The sequence below is a fragment of the Nanorana parkeri genome, unplaced genomic scaffold, assembly GCF_000935625.1.
Source record: "Nanorana parkeri isolate BGI_ZX_2015 unplaced genomic scaffold, ASM93562v1 scaffold29, whole genome shotgun sequence".
Classification (NCBI taxonomy): Eukaryota; Metazoa; Chordata; class Amphibia; order Anura; family Dicroglossidae; genus Nanorana; species Nanorana parkeri.
In genome coordinates, this window is record NW_017306297.1 from 259,104 (window position 1) to 278,851 (window position 19,748).

General features: G+C 42.4%; 1 protein-coding gene and 1 long non-coding RNA gene across 2 annotated transcripts; both read left to right on the top strand.

Moving 5' to 3' along the window:
- The first annotated feature begins 659 nt into the window (after positions 1 to 659).
- LOC108796179 lies at positions 660 to 5,327 on the top strand. Its single transcript, XR_001941789.1, has 3 exons — positions 660 to 693; positions 2,543 to 2,784; positions 5,287 to 5,327. It is a non-coding gene; the product is annotated as an uncharacterized LOC108796179 (long non-coding RNA).
- A 1,414-nt stretch (positions 5,328 to 6,741) lies between these two features.
- Positions 6,742 to 12,518, top strand: LOC108795608 (von Willebrand factor-like). The gene is made up of 2 exons (XM_018566891.1): positions 6,742 to 6,860; positions 12,221 to 12,518. The coding sequence occupies exons 1-2, from the start codon at positions 6,742 to 6,744 to the stop codon at positions 12,516 to 12,518; spliced, it is 417 nt and encodes a 138-aa protein (XP_018422393.1).
- The last annotated feature ends 7,230 nt before the right edge of the window (positions 12,519 to 19,748 follow it).

Genomic DNA, 19,748 nt, shown 5'->3' on the forward strand with positions numbered 1-19,748 from the left:
GCAGTTAATGGAGCATACTGATAGAAGTAGAGAGCTATTTGACAGATAGATGAGCCTATGGGTGTGCTGCTTCTCCTTTCACTGTTCAGTCCAAGTGTGGGGGAGGGGGCTCTTGCTTTCTTTTAGTGGAAATTAAACTGCAGCAGAAAAAAAATCAGGTCCACTTCCCTGCCAAACAAGGCTGGTCAAACAGCTTTCATATGTTGCATGTATTTCATCTGCGTATGTCTGGAGTTTTGCCCCTATTTCTGTAGATTTCATTTTTATAACCTGCAAACAGTATAGGTTTTAACAGTATACCTCTCTGAGATCTTCATTTACTGTCATGTGATTTCTTGTTAATAATACTTAGTCCTGCAAATTATCACTGTTGTTTTATATTGTAGAAAAGTAAAAATAAAAAGATTACAGAGAATAGAAAATGGAGATGTTTTCTGGGGGCCATTTTTATAATTTATTATTAAATTATCTAGAATATATGTTTAACATGTAGTTTTGCCTGAAAAAAAAGACCTTAAATTGACAGCTTGCTAACTATCTGCTTCCAGCTTGGAGAAAGTTGGTTCACCTATGAAAACTGCACTCAGCGCTGTATATGCAATAATAATAATGTCATCACATGTAACGAATGGCAATGTGGATCACGAGAACAATGCAGGGTGGATGAGGGAGTGCTGGGCTGTCATTCCTCTGGTTTGTATTATATTATCTCATTTGTTTAGCAAATAATATATTCATTTAGTCACACTAACAGTGCAATTTTTCAGGACAAACCATTAAGATCTAAATTCATAATCAGGAACGTTGTTTTGTCAAGCTGTATAAAAGTACGATTACTCTACAATACTGGTTTGGGAGGGGACCTCGGTTTTTGGGGGAAATCCCTCTCAAAGCACTCCCCCCCATGCTAAAGGGCTGGCATTACATAGCAGGGGGGCTTTTGCTATGGGAATACCTGTCTGCACGCCTGATGTTCAGGGCTAGTTAGATTTGAGAGGGAGGCACACTTTTCTTATTTGTTTTACAAAGAAAAAAGTTTCTTCCTAATACTAAAATTAGGTAAAAACAGTATTTTAGCACCTTGGCGAGCTATTACATGGTTACATAGTTAGTCAGGTTGAAAAAAGACACAAGTCCATAGAGTTCAACCTATAGAGATGTGGTCAAAAAAAAGAAAGAAAGAAGAATAGTCTGAACAGAACGCTATGCCCACAATTACCCCCTGTTGATCCAGGGAAAGGCAAAAAAACCGTTAGGCATAATTCAATTTGCTCCAACAGGGGAAAAAAATTCCTTCCTGATACCATAAGGCAATCGCATATTCCCTGGATCAACAATCTTGGATGCTTAATATACCTATAAGAACTCAATATCCAGTAATCTTCTCTGCATTTAGGAATACATACAGATTTATTTTAAAACAATTAACTGAGCTAGCTCCTGAGGGAGTCTATTCCACATTTTCACAGCTCTAACTGTGAAGAATCCTTTCCGTATACAAAGGTTAAACCTCTTTTCCTAGATACGCAAAGTGTGCCCCCTTGTCCTTTGCAGTGACCTTAAAGTGAATAATTTGGCACCAAGCTCACTATATGGCCTTTTATCCATGATTAAAACTATCCTGATGCTGGCCAATTTTATACTACTGTTTCCTCTGCAGTATCATAATTCTTGTATTAAGCCCTAGCCTGTGCTCTTTGTCTAGGAAATTTGAACTTAAACTTGCTATTTAAAATTTTCCTGCTGCTGGACAATTTTACACTGCTGTATCATTTGCGGTCCCTTAATTCTTTTGAGAGTTTGATAGAAAATTTCCAAACGGGCCTATTACTGTTTTTTTTAAAAGCATGTGTCACTGTTAAAACTAGCTGAAGAAAACTTTTTTTCAAACTGACTAAGAGTGGAGTTCTGCTGCTGTTTGGGAGCCAAACTAATTGAAAAAGAAAACAAAATCAATACCACAGCCAAATATATGCTGAAAGTATACTCTGTGGCTGAGACTGTCTGTGAAATTGTACTGTTTTGTAACACCCGATAAAACTATAAGGCATCCCACAATATACATAATATTTGAAGGATTTAAGTATTTAAAATGTTTCTCATGAAGTCACATGAAAAAAGCTTCTCCCCATGGTTCAATTTTGCAAGGTACGTGTCACCCATGGCAGTGCAAAGCTGTCTATGCCTTTTTTGACAGTAGTTTCTCTTAAAAGTAGCCAGGTTTAATAGCAAGATTCACCCCTATACATTTCAATAGGTATTTCTGCTAAGTCCGGTATTGTAGAATTTCAAACCTAGGCAGAGTTTCCCATCCCTAGTAGTTTTATTGCTATAGACCTGTATTAAAGTATATTATTTTAAACCCATTTCCCTAACATTACAAGCACAACATAAATCTTAGATTGTAGTCACTTATTTCAGAGCATTGCCATTTTCTTCTTCTTAGTTTCTGATTTTTCTGTGTTTGTTTTGGAAAAAATATAAAGGTATATAAATCAGTGTAGACATGCTTTATAAACATAGTGTTTATGTTTAAATGCAGGAATTGCAGCTTGTTATGTTTCTGGAGATCCCCATTTCTACACATTTGATAAGGTCATGCACACTTTCATGGGTACTTGTACTTACACACTGGTGGATGTATGTGACAAGAGAAGTATCATACCTCTCACCATCAAAGGGAAAACAGAGGACCGAGGGCAACGAGCTGCAACATATCTCAAAGAAGTTTATATTGATGTGTATGGCATTCGTATTACACTGCAGAAAGATAGGAGAACTCTGGTAAGACTTAATTAATATATGAATTCATAAACAAAGTTGTCCCACATGCAGGGCCGGACTGGGACTAGAAATAGGCCCGGGCATTTTAGACCGAGCAGCCCAATCACGTGACCACCAACAGGCCCCACCCCTCACAACAGGGGGCGGAGTCAAACATAGAAGCGCAATCGAGGGGCAGGGCCAGCCACTAGTAAGTAGCAGAGGGCTACAGCTGACACACAAGCCTTGCTACAATGTAGGAAGCTTGCTATAGAGAATATCTGTAAAAAATAAGTCAAGGCAACTGGACTTGCTGTATTTTACTTGAAGACATTTCACTAGTCATCCAACCAGCTTTCTCAATTCAGAAATTTCTGAATTGAGAAAGCTGGTTGGATGATTCACTGGTCATCCAACCAGCTTTCTCAATTCAGAAATTTCTGAATTGAGAAAGCTGGTCGGATGTCCAGTGAAACGTCTTCAAGAAAAATACAGAAAGTCCAGTTGCCTTGACTTATTTTTTACAGATATACCATGTGACCTGGATGAATGACCTGGATGAATGAGAACCTTCACAGACATATTGCTATAGAGAATCGGATCTCACTGGCCCCTCAACCCCCATGGCATTCTCTGCACTAAAGTAGCTAACACTCTAATGTCCCCTGCACAGTCACACACTATTATTATACATTTATAAAGCTCTGACAAATATACCGCAGTGCTGTACAGAGAAGTCACATCAGTCTCTGTACAGAGGAGCTTATGCTCTAATGCAGAATAATACCATCAGCTATAGAGGACTAAAAATCCCTGCAAAACATTATACAGCAATGCAGAATAATAGCATATGAATTTGGTACATACTTTGTGCTGCCGCTCTGCTTCGGGGTACCAGCCTGAAGTCTCGGGCAAAGGGTCTCAGGAGGGAAAGATAGGCAGCCAGTGGAAGCCCTGTAAGAAGGCACCGCGTGGTACCACTCGACACATTTTTTTCTCTCGTGGGGGCCGTCTGCCACATTTCATACTTTAAAATAAAATGTAACTATATCCAGTTTAAGTACTACAGACACTAATACACACACAATACGGCCCCATTCATATCTGTAGGTTTAGGTGCGATTAGGGATTCCTGCATCAGAAACTTGCGTTTTACTGCAGCAGAAATCCCTAATCTGGCGTTTACAAGTGGCAGCTGCCACCTATTCAAGTTAATGATCATGTGACAGCAGCTCCATGTAAACGCCTGCACACCGCATGTAATGGAATGTGATATGATTACATGCGGTTAGAAAACACTCTACCTGAATGCACAATCGATGCGCCCAGGGAGAGTGATTGATTCCTAACTGAATGTAAACATATCATGTATCTTTACATGCGGTGTGCAGGCATTTACATGCAACTTCTGTCACCTGATCGTTACCTTAGGTAACAGCTGCCATTTGTAAACACCAATTTGGGGATTTCTGTTGCAAAAAAAACGCAAGTTCCTGATGCAGAAATCCCTAATTGCACCTAAAATAAAGGTGTGAATGCAGCCTATTACACTTCTACTCCCCCCCACCCCCCACACGTAACAAAAAATACAGTGTAAAGGGTCCCCACCCGGCTTCCCGATTAACAAGGAAGTCCCCTCTTACCTTAGTATGTACAGCCTGTCATCCCCGGGGCCTCTCCAGCGAGAACGCGGCCATCGTCCGGTACCCAGCCGGAGCCGTCTGGCCGGCCAATCCGGAAGCCGGGCCCCGTGTAATGACGCGTGATCGATGGCCAGTCCAGCCCTGCCTGCTACCAATGTATCGAAACTATTCGCACTGACCGCCAATGTAACGAAAGTGTTCACAATGGCCGCCAATGTAACAAAAGTATGCACCATACACATGCTTAAACTTACCTTGTTTTTGCAGTCTTCAGGCAGTTTTTTTCTTTTTTTCTTCCTTAGCAGGATGGTGGGGGGGGGAGGGGGCGTCGGCATTGGTTTGCATATGAATTAGCCGCGATATTTACATATGAATGGGCCGTGGCTTATTGATATGCAAATCACCGTGGCCCATTCATATGTAAATATAACGGCCGGGACAGGGGACAGGAACATCACCAGCAAGCTCCGGAGAGAGCACAGAGTAGAGACTAGAGAGAGCTGGGTGAGGAAGTGTTTTTTTGGCCTCCCCCACCAGCTCCCTCTAGTGTCTCCTGTGTAGTAGTGCCGGCTCTGCTAAGAGCTGGCCATCAGGCACAGCGGACCGGCCCAAACACAATCAGATTGATTGTGTTCGGCCTGGCCCGGCCGACCGGGCAAGTGCCCGGTTTGCCCTATGGCCAGTCCGGCCCTATGCTGTTCCACAAATTATTTTGCATTCTCTGTGTGCATTTGTACTGTATATATATAGTTTACAAATATTGCTTCTAGCATAATACTACATTATGTAAGAAGTCCAGTACAAGACTCTTACAAAGTGTACCTGCAGTATTTATTTAAAAAAAACCTAAAATGACATTTATTTTATTGTTTATAAACAGGTGGGTGATACTCTCATCCATACACCATGGACTGGACATTTGGCAGAGGTTTCTATTGCCACTGTTGGTCTGTACACTGTGGTGATCACTGACTTTGGAATGATAGTGAAGTTCGATGGTAATCATCACTTGGAAATTGTCCTCCCTGAGTCATACTATGAAAAGGTCAGTGTGTGGAGTGTATTGTTTTCCCTTTAGATTATGTGCACCTTCCCCACCGAACCATAAGAGGCCACATGCCTTCAAGTGGGTACTTTCTCAAGCACCCCCCCACGCTTGCAAGGCACCTTAAAGGACAAGGGTCTCATCCACAAATGATGTCCCTCGAAAGGGATGTGGGGGATCATGGGGGGGATTATCAGAATCTGGAAGTCCCCTTTAGAACTAGGGGTCCCTAGATATCTGGCCCCCTGTAAGAGAATGAATACGGGGTACTCATTGACAAAAATATGTAGAAAGTAATGAAAATAACGACACCATTAAAAAAGTATTTTACTGAAAATAAAAAAAAGCATCCCATGATTTAAATCCAACATCAATCATGCCCTCCAGTGATGTCAACGCTACCTGACAATGTTGACCCTCTGATAGAAATTGCTGCCCTGCCACTATTCCTGATGCAAATTACAGATACCCAGCCAGCTTCTGTATGTAAACAAGCCACCGGAGATCCTGGGTGGCATCACTGATCAAATATTGTCATAACTATAAATCTGAAATCTGTCGTTTAGCAGTGGTCATGCTACTGCCACCTAATGATAGATCCCTGGTTTTACAAAAACAAAAGTCAGCTTTGGATTTGTCATTTAGGGGGTTATTCACAAAGCTGCCGAAGACAGCCAAATGAATTACCTAGCCGAAGTGAAGTGACCCGAACGCTGTTCGGCTATTCACTTCAGCCTTGTATTGCTGATTTCAGCCATACATTGGCTAAAATCAGCCTTATATCGCCTGCCTTTGGCTGTCTTCGGTCAGCCGAACATGCTTTGAATAACAACTGGGCGGACTCCGCCCAGTTGTTATTGTTTAATGACATATCAGCCGCAGGTCCTTTGGGGATGCTGATCTGTCATTACAACTGGGCGGAGCCATACATGAGATCACGACTGGATCCACCCAGCTGTCATTTGTGGGGCTTACGGCTGGCCTTCGGCAGGCTGTTCGCCCTGCTCCGGGTGTCACTTCGGCTCAGTTGGCCTGCTTCGGGTATCACTTCGTCTGCGGTACGGGCTATAGGGAATATAGCCGTACAGCAGCCCTTTGGTTCGACTGAACCGAAGGGCTCCTGTGGCCTAAGAGAAAAGAAGGATCAGCTGAAGCTATGGCTGGATCCTTCAGCTCCTTCGTGAATAACCCCCTAAGTATTCATGTAATGTTATGAAGGTTTTTTTATTTTTTAAGTAAAGATATACTAGTACTAAGAATTGAATGTTTTATTTGAAATAGGTGTGCGGTATGTGCGGCAATTTCAACGGCAGAAAGGATGATGAGTTCCTCATGTCAAACTCACTGCAGGCTTCTAGTGTAACGGAATTTGGAAACAGCTGGAAGTCTGAGGAAGACAGCGATAAAAAGTAACTGACTACTGAATTTTTGATTATTTTGTTTAAATACTTGTTCGATTATATATTTCTTCAAAATCATTAGAAAGTCTAGAGTGAAAATTATAGCATTGTGTGGCTTAACAAATGTACATTTCCAAAACATGTTAGGTTTCTTTAGCTGGTATAATACCTGATAAGAAAACAAGAATGCTTTGAAAGCTTACATTGTCAGTCTATTGAGCTGGTCAATAAATGCTACCACGCTTTCGTGCTCCAAGCTCCAAGCTTTCATTGTTGGCTGATGCTCTGTCACAACTTTAAAAGTCATGAAACTGTTGTTCACTTTAGCTCCACCAATAATATGAAATCTCTGAAGCGAAGTTTATAAGACAGTGGGGTCTATTCACGAAGCTGCCAAAGGATCTGGCTGTAGCTTCGGCCGATCCTTCCGCTAGCTTCGGCCCCAGGACCCCTTCGGTTCAGTAGAACTGAAGGGGTGCTGTACGGGCTATTCACAATAGCCCGTACAGCTCCCGAACATGGCCGAGTGGCTCAGTCGAGCCGAACGCATATGCATCGGCTCTAGGGTTGCCACCTTTTCTTCAAGCCAAACCCGAACACTATAGCGCTTTGCGGCAATTTATTTGTAAAGTATACACTATGCATGTATTTTGTAAATAAATGACATTTTAGTTAATCACAACTTGCCAGTGTGCCGCAGCAGTACCCATATACCTTGCCGCACTTCTTACCAGATATACAAAAAGTAACGGGTGCTCGTAATGACTGCGGATGGCGCGGCTCACAACAGAACTCCAAAACAGATGTCACCAGCACCAAGATCCCATGTTACTGCAAATCCATTTTATTGGTAGTTGTCATTCAAACGACAAGCGCTTTCTGGGCTGGGCAGGGTCCCCTTCATCAGGCTCAGAAATTACATTCTATTATGTCCATATAAAAGTTGTGGCCCTTTTATGTAATGCTATTTCTGAGCCTGATGAAGGGGACCCAAGGAGAAAAACAGAGGGAGGGACTCGACAAGTGACAGTGGCGGCACCAGCAAGGAGCCACAAGTCCGGTGTTAATAATGTGCCCGGGTGTGATTCTGGGTCACAGCCGAGCACAGGATTCCAAAACCCAGTGTTTGTGATTGGTTGGAATGTGTGCCCGGTCACATGGTCACACATTTTAACATAATCCCACCCAGTTTTTTTTGGCGATGAAATCTGTAACCGGCAATATGTCTCACATTCTACAAAGTCGGATAGAAGTGAGCTGTCCCAGGGCAGATCGGTTCTCCTGCACATACCATTTGCGATGCCTATGGAAGTGTCTGCCCTGGAAGAGCTCACAAAGCGTTGTAATGCTTGACCTAATGGGTGGTCACACATTCCACCGCCAAAAAACTGCAACTGCTCCAGATTTTGTCTGTTCCATTTTTGATAAATTCCCCCCAAGGGATCGCATATATATTGTTTCCTTGCGTTCTGGGGTAGAAGGGGGCGTGGCAGTGCCATTCAAGTCAATGGCACGGCAGACATGCCCCCCCGCCCACAGTACGATCGGCCGCACAGGAACGTGCGGTAATACAACGTTCTGCGTTCCAGTTCGGTGGGATCGCAAATAATCACGCATGAACTTTTTTTGCAATCCCACCGCATTGGAATGCAGGGCCTTTTTTTTACCGCACGTAACTGTGCGGCTCATCGTACTGTGGGCGGGTCTGCAGTGCCATTGATTGAATGGCACTGCTGCGCCCCCTCCTACCCCAGAACGCAGGGAGACTTTACATAGGCGATCCCTCGTGTTCCGGGCATGGGACATTGCGGTAGATGTGCGGGCTGGTGGAAACAAGGCCTTAAGTAGAACACCAGACATAACTTTTATTTGTTTTGTGTGTAAGTATTAAAATATAACACATACCATCTGTGTCCCCGACCTTCATTTCCTATTGTGTCACCTATAAAGAAATTGTGTCAGGTTTTTTCCCCTGCCTGTATCCTTGATGTGTACTATTGCACATAAAAGATGCCCCCATAAAACATTTTTTTGGGGGCATGTTTAATGGACAATACTGATCTCTCCCTTTCCAATTAATATTGCATTTGATCAAAATGTAATAACTTCACCCCTCTGTGTGTTTTTTTTCCTAGATACCCTCTTACTTTTTTCACTGGAGTTATCCACAATAAATATACTTACTGTTCTGTTGTAATCTACTGCTCCACAGCCACATGCCAGGTCCCATGCTGCTATTTACTTATGTCATCAGGAGCTGGTTGTCCCTTCCTGGTACTTGAAGCCAACACCCTGATGATGCGTGCAGGTCATCCTCCAGTCACAGGTCCACCTTCTACCAGCGCAGGTTCACCCTCCTAAGCCGCCAGCAAGCAGGGGTTGTGTGACAAAATCACTGCTCTCCACAACCCCTGCTTGCTAGCTGGCTGGCTGGCTGCCGGACAAAGATTCGTCCCTCACGGCTCCCCTCTCTCCCTGATGTCACTTCCTCCCACGACAGCCACGTAGGAGAGAAATAGGAGAGGGAGAGTCGAGGGACAGGAAACAGCGCCACCCGGCGTCCACCGCAAGATATGCTAGTATGCGGCATTGTACCGTTTTGAATGATATGCCCGGGCGAGAGGTGGGCACAGACCCGGGCACATGATTGCAAACCCGTACTGCCCTGGTGAAACCCGGACGGGTGGCAACCCTAATCGGCTCGGCTGAGCCGTGCTGAAAGCGGAAGCTGGCTGAGCGGCCGGCCAGTGGCCGGCCGACAGCCTGCTTCTGACAGCTGGGCGGAGCCAGCCGTGATCTTACGGCTGGCTCCGGCCACTTTCAGAGAGATCAGCGTCCCTGGTTACCTGCTAACCAGGGACACTGATCTCCAAACAGCTAACTCTCCCTGGCGCCCCGGGAGTCTCCTGCTCCCGGCCGCCAAGGAGAGAAACACTGCTGTGTTTTTTTTTTCTTTATTCTGACACGAGCGATGTCAGAATAGAAAAAAAAAAAAGACATTTTCCCATTGAAAAGCATTGGTACATTACTATTGGCTATTTCAATTTGCAATAGCCAATAGTAAACTAGCATTGTACCCACCCTCTGCTGATGGACCTGATGGGGAACAGCAGCAGAGGGCGGGTACAATGCTAGTTTACTATTGGCTATTGCAAATTGAAATAGCCAATAGTAATGTCCCAATGCTTTTCAATGGGAATTGATTTTTTTTTTTTCTATTCTGACATCGCTCGTGTCAGAATAAAGAAAAAAAAGACACAGCAGTGTTTCTCTCCTTGGCTGCTGGGAGCGGGAGGCTCCCAGAGCGCCTGGGAGAGTTTTTTTTCTTTTTTTTGACATCAGCAGAGCCGCCGGACAATAGGAAACTATTGCGCGGAACTAGCTGTCACTGCTATCGTTTTCTATTTACTTTTTAAAAACTTTTTTCACTCTTTTTCTGTTCTGCTCGGTACCTCTGAGGGACCGAGCAGAACAGCCGAGCCGAATGCCACTGAGCTATTCACTCACTGCTGTTTGGCATCTTTAAGAATAGAGCGAACAGCAATGAGTAGCCTGCCGGAGGTTTGGCTCAGCCGATCCAGATGTTGGATCGAACGGCAGCTGAGTGAATAGACCCTAGAGACTATGTTGGACATCTCTAAATAGTTGCCTTTATCTCTCAGTCATTTCACTGCCACAGCACTATATGTTTGTTCTTCCTCACTAGGCCTCTGTTTTACACCATATCTGACATTACCTGTTAAATCAACTGCTTACTGCTTTATGGTATATTTGCAACCACATACTTTATTTTCAGTGGACCTTCTTTAAGGCCGCGAGTCTACTCTGTCTCCATTGCCACAAATCCTCAGATATCCTGTAAAAAGTGTCCTAAAGTTGCCAAATGGATTCAAAGCTTTTCATGGTTTTCTAACTGCCTCCTCCCCTTATTATTCAGCTCTCAAATGTCAGAGTCCCTCTTGGCCACTGAGGCTGAGACATTCAAGAATTAAATGACAGGGTCAGGGCTTAACACCAGGAAGGGGCAGGGCGTGTCTACTTGACCATAAATCAACTCTGTGTGTACCACTTGGGCTAAGAATGCAAAGACTTCACAAAGACCCAAAATGAATTAAAGATTCAAGCAGCTACTTGTAGGTACTTGGGCAGTATCTTTAAAGTAGAACTCTGGGCAGAATTGTTCTTAACCCTTGCAGTGGGGCTCCTCACCTGATACTAGGAGCCTGCTCACTCTTAGACTGGTCCCTGGGACCTCTCTCCCCCTCCGCTGCAGCAGTTTAAGGTCCCATGAATCTTTATATTCTATACACGGTATATAGACGTGAGGACGCTGAGAAAAATTCCAATGCTGCAGTGTAGCAGGCTAAATAAGGGATTAATTAGAGGAACCTCACATTTCTGACCACCAATGATAAACTAAAGAAGGGCCACATTTGAAAACTGGAATGGAACTGATTATAGAGAAACACCGCACCAACAATGATATAATTATAACAAAACAGCTAAAATATGAAATTGACTTCTAACTACCTTTTCAGGTATAGCCAGGGGTGTATCTACCACAAGGCAAACTAGGCATTTGCCTAGGGCGGCACTTTGCAAGGGGGCGGCAGAAAACGCTGCCCCAAACCAATGAGGCAGACAGGGCCGGACTTGCCTTTGGGCATACTGGGCACTTGCCCAATGGGCCAAGGCTGAACGGCACAGAATCAGGCAGTGGCGGCCGCCTTATGAGGCACACTTGGCGGCCGCAAGGCCATTAGAGAGCTGCCTGGTGGAGGGGAGGGCCCAGTGAGATGTGGTCCAGCTGGCTTTGTACAGGAGGTGGAGGAGAAGCAGCGGGTGGCTTGGGGCTGGTCATAGCATGTGATCTGATGGTGGGATGTGCTAGAAGCGGGCTGGGAACTGCAAAGTATCCTGTTGGTACTGATGGCACTTCGAGCTGCAGGTAAGAGGAGCAGCCCATGTATGCAGGGAAAGGGACTCTGCACAGTCCTCCCGAGACCCTGCACAGCCCACCATAAACCCTGCACAGCCCACCTGAGAGCTCGTGAAGCCCATCTGAGACCACGCACAGCTCTGCTGAGACCCCGTGTGCGCTGTATCCAGTGACTGACAGGTTGTGCAAAATGTCCTAAACAGGATGGGGTGGGGCAAATTTAGATTGAGGGGGGTGCCCGAGTTTAGTCTTGCCTAGGGCAGCACAAAACCAAAATACACAACTGGGTATAGCTGTTTCTGACGTGTACCGAGTTAGATAAGATATAAACAGCCTCATTATATCTCTTAAATGTATTTAAACTTATGGATTTACTATTTTGGGAAGACTTGTCAATTCTTAAATCATTTTCAATACCCTTCTTCTGCAGGTGCTTGGATGATGACAGAGTGGATCTCAGCCCACCATGTACTGCAGCCCAGAGGCCATCTATAGAAAGTCAGTGCAGTGGACTTCTGTCAGACACCTACAGACCTTGTCATCAACTAGTTGATCCACAGCTGTTTATTCAGTCTTGCATGTATGACATGTGCAGATATAATGGCATGATGTCCACAATGTGTGCTATATTCCAAGCCTATGCAGATGCCTGCAGAACACAAGGAGTAAAGATTATATGGAGAAGTCCATTATTCTGTCGTAAGTACTGTAGTCAGTATATAGGATGAAAGAATGGCGAAAAATACCATAAACGTCTTATAGTAAACTATAGCCATAACACATACAATATGCTAAAACCAATCTCCAGGCTGATACAAAATGCTGTTTGATCCAACTGTGTATTCATCATAAACACATTAAAGTGACATTAAACCCTCAGATTTGTTAACATAAAACAATACTGTAATGTGTGTGTTACTGTAATCCATGGTAGTTTCCCTTCTCTTTGCTGTTCTTCCTTTTAAATCTGTATCTGTTCTCATGTTGGGCAGAACTTCTATTTTGCAGCAGACTGCCTTGTCTCAAGAATGGATACATGGTGTCTGTGTATTGGTTTGTAACCTGAGCCAGCACTACAGGAAGAGGTACTCAGCTGCAAAGGGAAGTTCTCCCAAAGTATGAGAAGACATGAGGGTTTAAAAGTAAGATCAGCAAAGAGAAGGGAAACTACCATGGATTACAGTAAGACACACATTACAGTATTGGTTTATGTTAAAAAATCTGAGGGTTTAATGTCACTTTAAAGTATTCTGTATAGAATTAGCATAAATAACAGAACTGGCCTTGATGTCAGCCTTCTGTAAGCCCCTGCACAGCAACATGTAGTTAATGTACCTCAGTTTCTTTGAAGGTAACAAGTATGCTGCAGGGTTATTTTTTCTTGTAATATCTAACTTGGGATCTCAGTACTGTAATTGCACGGTTAAACAAAAAAAGTAGCATGAAATTATGTTGTTCTGAGTGTGCTTTTGGCTTAATGTATACATTTTAAAAATGTATGTATTTTCTATTGCAGCCCTGTCATGTCCCAAACACAGCTACTACACAGACTGCGCATCTCTCTGCCCACATACCTGTAATAATATCTATGCTCCCGATGTGTGTAATAAGCCATCTGCATGCATGGAAGGTTGTGTCTGCGATAATGGATATGTACTTAGTGGTGACCAATGTGTTCCACTCAGTTCATGTGGTTGCAGAGATTCCAATGATAACTATTATCAGGTAAGTGATAAAAGTCATGAACACATTTATTTTTGCATGCAAGACATATTTTATGTTGATTACACTTGTTTTAACTGTACCTTAAAAATATTGGTCATAATAGTAGACAATAATAAAGAAGGAGCTGCAAGCATTTATAGAATTTACATACTGTATTTCCTGGCGTATAAGACTACTTTTTATACTTAAAAACATCCCCCGAAAATCGGGGGGTCGTCTTATACGCTGGGTATACAATGTATACCTTTAGTTAATTTGGGCCAAGCTGGCCCAAAACGAACATCCCTAATCTGTCAGCTCGCTGGATGTGCGGTAATACTGTATGTACGGTAGCTTCGGCTACATACAGTATACTGCGCTGAGCCAATCACGGCAAGCGATGTACACAACCTCTGCCAACCCAAGCAAGCTTTGTATTCATTAATAGAATACATTGCTCGCCGTGATCGACTCAGCACGGTATATTGTATGTAGCTGAAGCTACCGTACATACAGTATTACCGCACATCCATCCATGATGTTTTTAAATGGTGTTGCCTCGGAAGTGGGGTAGTCTTATATGACGAGTATTGCCCAAAACCTATGTTTTAAGTGGAAAATTAGGGGGTCGTCTTATACACCCAGTCGCCTTATACACCGGCAAATACGTTAGTTATATTTTAAAAAATGTTAAAAAAACTGTCATCCACTGTTTAAAACCACAGTCATTTAGATCCACTTTACTAAAGTAAATCCCTATCCCACCTCAACCTAACCACTGAACCATCACATTCTCAAATAATTCATCCCCTCACAGCTACCTCCTCATGTATCATTTCCCCCTCCTCTTTTAGATTGTAAGCCCTCAGGGGCAGGGCCCTCCTTACCATCTTGTCTTGAATTGTATTGTAATTGTAATATCTTCCTTACGTTGTAAAGCGCTGCGCAAACTGTTGGCGCTATATTAATATGTAATAATAATAATAATAAAGTAGATCAAGCATTCATTGTATTTTTAAAATACAAAATCTGGCTTAGGTGATCACAAAGTGTCTGCTTTATTAAAGTTATGCTCACCTTTGTTCATTTAGGGAGCCTTAGGCCCATTTTTTCCACTATGGTTGCAACTTCTCTAATGTTGGACATCTAAATCCCGCCCATCTATTAAGCACAAGCCAATTACAGATTATCTGACTGAATAGTAGAATGGTGGGTGGGGCTTAGCATCTAGGGAAGCTAATTTTTCTCAAGTCAGAGTGTACCTAGGGTCTCTTTAGGCATATAGAAGAAGGTTTTCAGGTTGACAAAGTTAAATATAGGCATCTTGTGATGTCCCCTCTTTGACTGGACTTTAATTTTAAAACTTTTTAAACCTTCAAATCACTGATAGGTTTGATATAAAGAAAAATAGTCATGCTTGGGCTTATACAAGGATCTGAATATTTATTGTAAAATCATTGTGCTGTCCAGGTTTACCTATAAAAATGTGTGTATCTGCTGTAGGTTTATTTACTCTGTCTATACCTTGCTTTTGGCTATGAGAGTCAGTTTCTGCTAGACAACAAACTAACTTTATACTGATAACTGTGTGTTGTCAGAACGATGTCAGGTTGCTGACATGACTATTTACAGACCTTAAGTGACGTCTCACCCTGACTCTAAGAGCCCAGAGTCAGGCCCAAACAGAGTAAGTAAATAAGGGCCAAATATAAACCCTCTAAGTTACCATGTACCGTCAGTAGCTCATCTACTGAAGCCATTGCATCATTAGAACATAACATTCATTTGGTGGTTTTAGTGACAGCACGTATATATAGAACATTTAATTTGCAAGATTTATAGAGGTTTAAATATTTTCTTGCCTAATAATCTAGGGTGTTAGGAATGTGTTAAAATAAAGGTGATGTCAATGTTATACACTATACAGTATGCAGGCACACAGCTGAAGAATGTTTTAAGCTGGCCATACACTTTACAACCATCGCACGACTTTCATCGTGCAATGTTTGTAAAGTAATTAAAAGCTCTTACGATCTGCCCATCTTGGTCAGGCAGATCGTACTTGCGATCATCGCAAGCCCGCCCCGTTGAGGGGAGGGCTTCCGATAATTCCAATGCCGTACGGGCAGTGTGCGCTTGCGCACAACGGCCCGTGCTGCATTTGTCTCCCGAGAACACCACTGTCTCCCGAGAACGCCACTAACCCGGCGAAAATCGTACGATTCTTCTTTTCTGGATCACCAGGGGAAAATAAAGGTAAAAAAACCTAAAGAATTAAAGATTCAGCCACCACACAGGTGCAACCACCACTGGTGGTATTGGTAAACTGCAATATAGTAAATTTTTACTTTTGGGTTTGGATACACTTTAATACTGAATTAATGACAGTATAGGGTACAAATGAAAGGCATTTGAAATCTGAAATGTATCTGGGAACATTATTAATAGCTTTTTACATAAAGTAACTTTTATTGTTTAAGTAACAGTAACAGTAACCTATAGAGGTGGATTATTTTGGAATGTTATGTAAAACTATAGATTTGCCTTTTTAGATTGATAAAAGTTGGATCACACGTCACTGCACGCATACATGTGAATGTAAGAAGGGCAATGAAATCAAATGTAAATCATTTAGCTGTCCTCATGGAATCTGCAGTGTGAACAAGAATGGCAAATACAACTGCAAACCAACAGGTGAGTGTGTTGCAGCACAAGAGTTATCAACTGACATCCAGTTGTGTGTAATATCATCATCTACCTGGTGTGTTCTATATCAGTGCATGTTAGAGAAATAATTAATAGGTAACAACCACAGTAACATTAACACCCTGTTACCTGCCTGCTCTGCTGTGTCCCTTTGCCCCAGTGGCAGAAGGGACTTGTTATATATTGATTTAGCAATCCTTGTGAATAGATGACCCAGTATGCACAGCCATGCTTCATTAAAAATATAACAGGATTCCCCAAGAAAATAGACTCAAAAATTCAGGTAAAGGGGGCAGTGTGGTTTTTTTTGGGGGAGGGTATGTGATCATTCTTCATGTTAACGCCTAAATATGTGTATTACATGAAACATAGTGCCAAAGGTAGTCTATGTTTTTAAATGCTATTAAAAAGAATAAATACTCATCATGTGTTTGGCAAATACAAATAGTATTTTCATAATCCAATGCATTCAGTGTGTGACTGCTTCAGTGCAATTTCAGCATGTTTTTATGCTTCATTGCTGTAATTATAGTTTGACATTATTCCAAAGTGCTCCTCTTGTCTAAGATAAACTGTAATTGTCAGTACCAAATGCTAACAGTTACTGTTTGTATTAGTTCACTTCGCCTTGTAAAATAAATTAATTGGTGAAATTAGAATGTATTCTTCTAGGAAGATGTATTTTGGACCTCATTGTCTAACTACTGGTATCCATTCCAGGTTATTCTAAATGCACCATCGGAGGTGATCCACATTATTACACCTTTGATGGCCTAAATCATCACTTCCAGGGCAAGAGTACTTACATGCTGACAAGGACCTCTTCTTCTCTGCCGGACTATATGGAACCATTTACTATTGAAGGAAAAAATGAGGCTATGTTCTTATATAGTAAATTTAGTTTACTGAAAGAGCTGCATATTAAAGTTTATAATCATGTTATATCATTCAGACAAAACAAGATATTAGTGGTAAGTGTAAAAAAATCTTCTGATGAGTATATTTAGACTATAAAATGAGTGATCTATCCATAGTACTCTCAGTACCTTCGTAATAGGCCATACTTACCTATAACCCTGCATATCTGAGAATCTGAGATCTTCGCTGTGTGACCTGTCCAGAGTTTCAAAGCTTCAGCCTGAAATTTTCAGAAATCTTTACAGAAGTACATATGTGGCTTCCATTCAGCTTAATGGAGAGCCTGTGTGTCAACTGAGCTTTAGGCTGGGCACACACCTTACAACCATCGCAAGACTTTTGCCTTGCGATGGTTGTAAGGTAATTAAAAAAACGTGCGATTTGCCTATCTTGGACAGGCAGATCGTACTTGCGATGATCGCATGCCCTCCCCGCTGAGGGGCGGCCTTCCAATGACCGCAATGCAGAACGGGCAGTGTGCGCTTGCGGCTTTTATCTTACGAAAATGCTACACACCCGCCGAAAATTGTACGATTCTCTGCGGGTTTTCGAACATGTTCGTAAGATAAAAGTCGTGCGACCTTACAGTAGTAGAGGTCACACGGCTTCCACAAACCTTACGATAATAGTACGATCGCGGGATTTCCCCCGATTATTGTACGATTATCGCAAGGTGTGTGGGCACCTTTAGACAGACTTTCCGTTAAAGTGAATAAGCCAAGCATACTTGTTTCCTATATTATTTTAATCTGGAAAGAAAGGGGTGACATGTTGGAGCTCAGTGGTTGAGGATATGTGTTTCTTCTTTTCAAGAAGAAGAAAAAATGTACCTTAAACTTGTAATTGCCTTCAGTCATGAAATGTGTCATTTACAGTAGATATCTATACAAAAAACTAAGGGGGCTATTCACTAAGCTGCTGAAGCCGTACATTGGCAAACATTAGCAGTACATCGGCTGGCTTTGGCTGGTCTTGGTCAGCCAAACATGCTCTGCATGTTCGGCTGAGCCGAAGTGCTGAAGCCGTTCGACTCAGCCGATCCAACATCTGGATTGGCTGAGCCATACCTCCGGCAGATCACTCACTGCCGTTCGCCCCCTAATCTCTAAGGGGCCGAATGGCAGTGAGTGAATAGCCGAATGTCGCCGACTGGCTTTTCGGCTTGGCAATTCTGCTCGCTACCTCTGAGGTAGCGAGCAGAATAAAAAAATAGAAACTAAAAAAAATAAATAATAGAAAAATTATTTAAATAAATTTAAAAAAAGAAAAAATTAAATAAATGATAAAAAATAATTGAAATACATGTAAAAAAAAAGAAAAATTTAAAAATGAAGGAAAGAAAAAAAAAAAAACAACAGTGTGGGGTTCCCCTCCCAAACCATACCAGACTCTTTAGGTCTGGTAGGAAAGTTAGGAGGGACCCCAAGTTAAAAATAAAAAAAGTGCTTGGGGTTCCCCCCCAAAGTCATACCAGGTCCTTAAGGCCTGGTACGAATTTTAAGAAGAAAAAGCACCCCCAAAAATGGGGGGGAAAAACATGGGGTCCCCCCTAAAATTCCCAACCAGACCCTTGATCCAAGCACAGCCATGGCAGGGCAGGAAAGTGGGGGGACAAGCAAGCGCCCCCCTCCCTGCCATACCAGGCCATATGCCCTCGGTTCCTATGTCTGCCCTGATGAAGGAGACCTGTGTGGTTCTGAAACCTTGGCTATTCAACACATGTGACATGTTTCCTCAATAAAAAGAAAATGTAGATGTATTTCATCCCATGAGTGCTGATGATCTCATTGCTGTTTACTCTTTATATGCACAGCCCCATCCATGGACATCACTACAAGCACCACCATTACTTCTGCACGGTGTGCAAAGGACATTTTCATTTATTTATCTTTATAATAAAGTTTTAAACATATTTACACTGGAACATGCTGTTTTTTAGAATTCTTACATTGCACTGATTTCCTTATTGTATTGCAGCTGAATGGGGTAAGATCAGTGCCTCCTGCCCATCCACATGATGGAATACGCATCTACCAGAAGCCAACAAGAATCTACTTGGAAACAGATTTTGGCCTTTCTATCAGCTTTGATGGCAATGAAAATGCTGGTACTGTATATTTTATATGGCAGGATATGCAGCTTAGAGGGGTTGTCCACTTATAACTGACATATGGGGCCATACTACTATTAATATACTGTGCTATGTCTTTGACATTTTTTTACATGATGTTTAAATAGCAAGGATAGACTACCAGAGCTGAATTGCTTTCTCTATATCAGGACAGCAGGGTGGATGTTACTGACAACTTAAAGGTTCAGACCCCAGAAAGACCCTTTTTGCATTGTGTCACATCATTTGTGTTGCAGTAATATGTACATCTTCCACAAACAAAATATACAGTTGACAGGCTAACTGTCTGTAAAATGTGTTAGTAATCCAGTAAATAAGAAACACTTCCCCTCTAAAAAAAATTATCTGAAAATAGTTTTCTATCAGATGCATGTCTAAGTGAAAGGTTTTGGCTAAAGGTCAGGCAAATATGAAAAACCCCAATACCCCCCCCCCCCCCCCCAAAAAAAAACAACACCCTAGGTCTTATTCTCGGGGGATGTCTTATTTTTTTTTATGT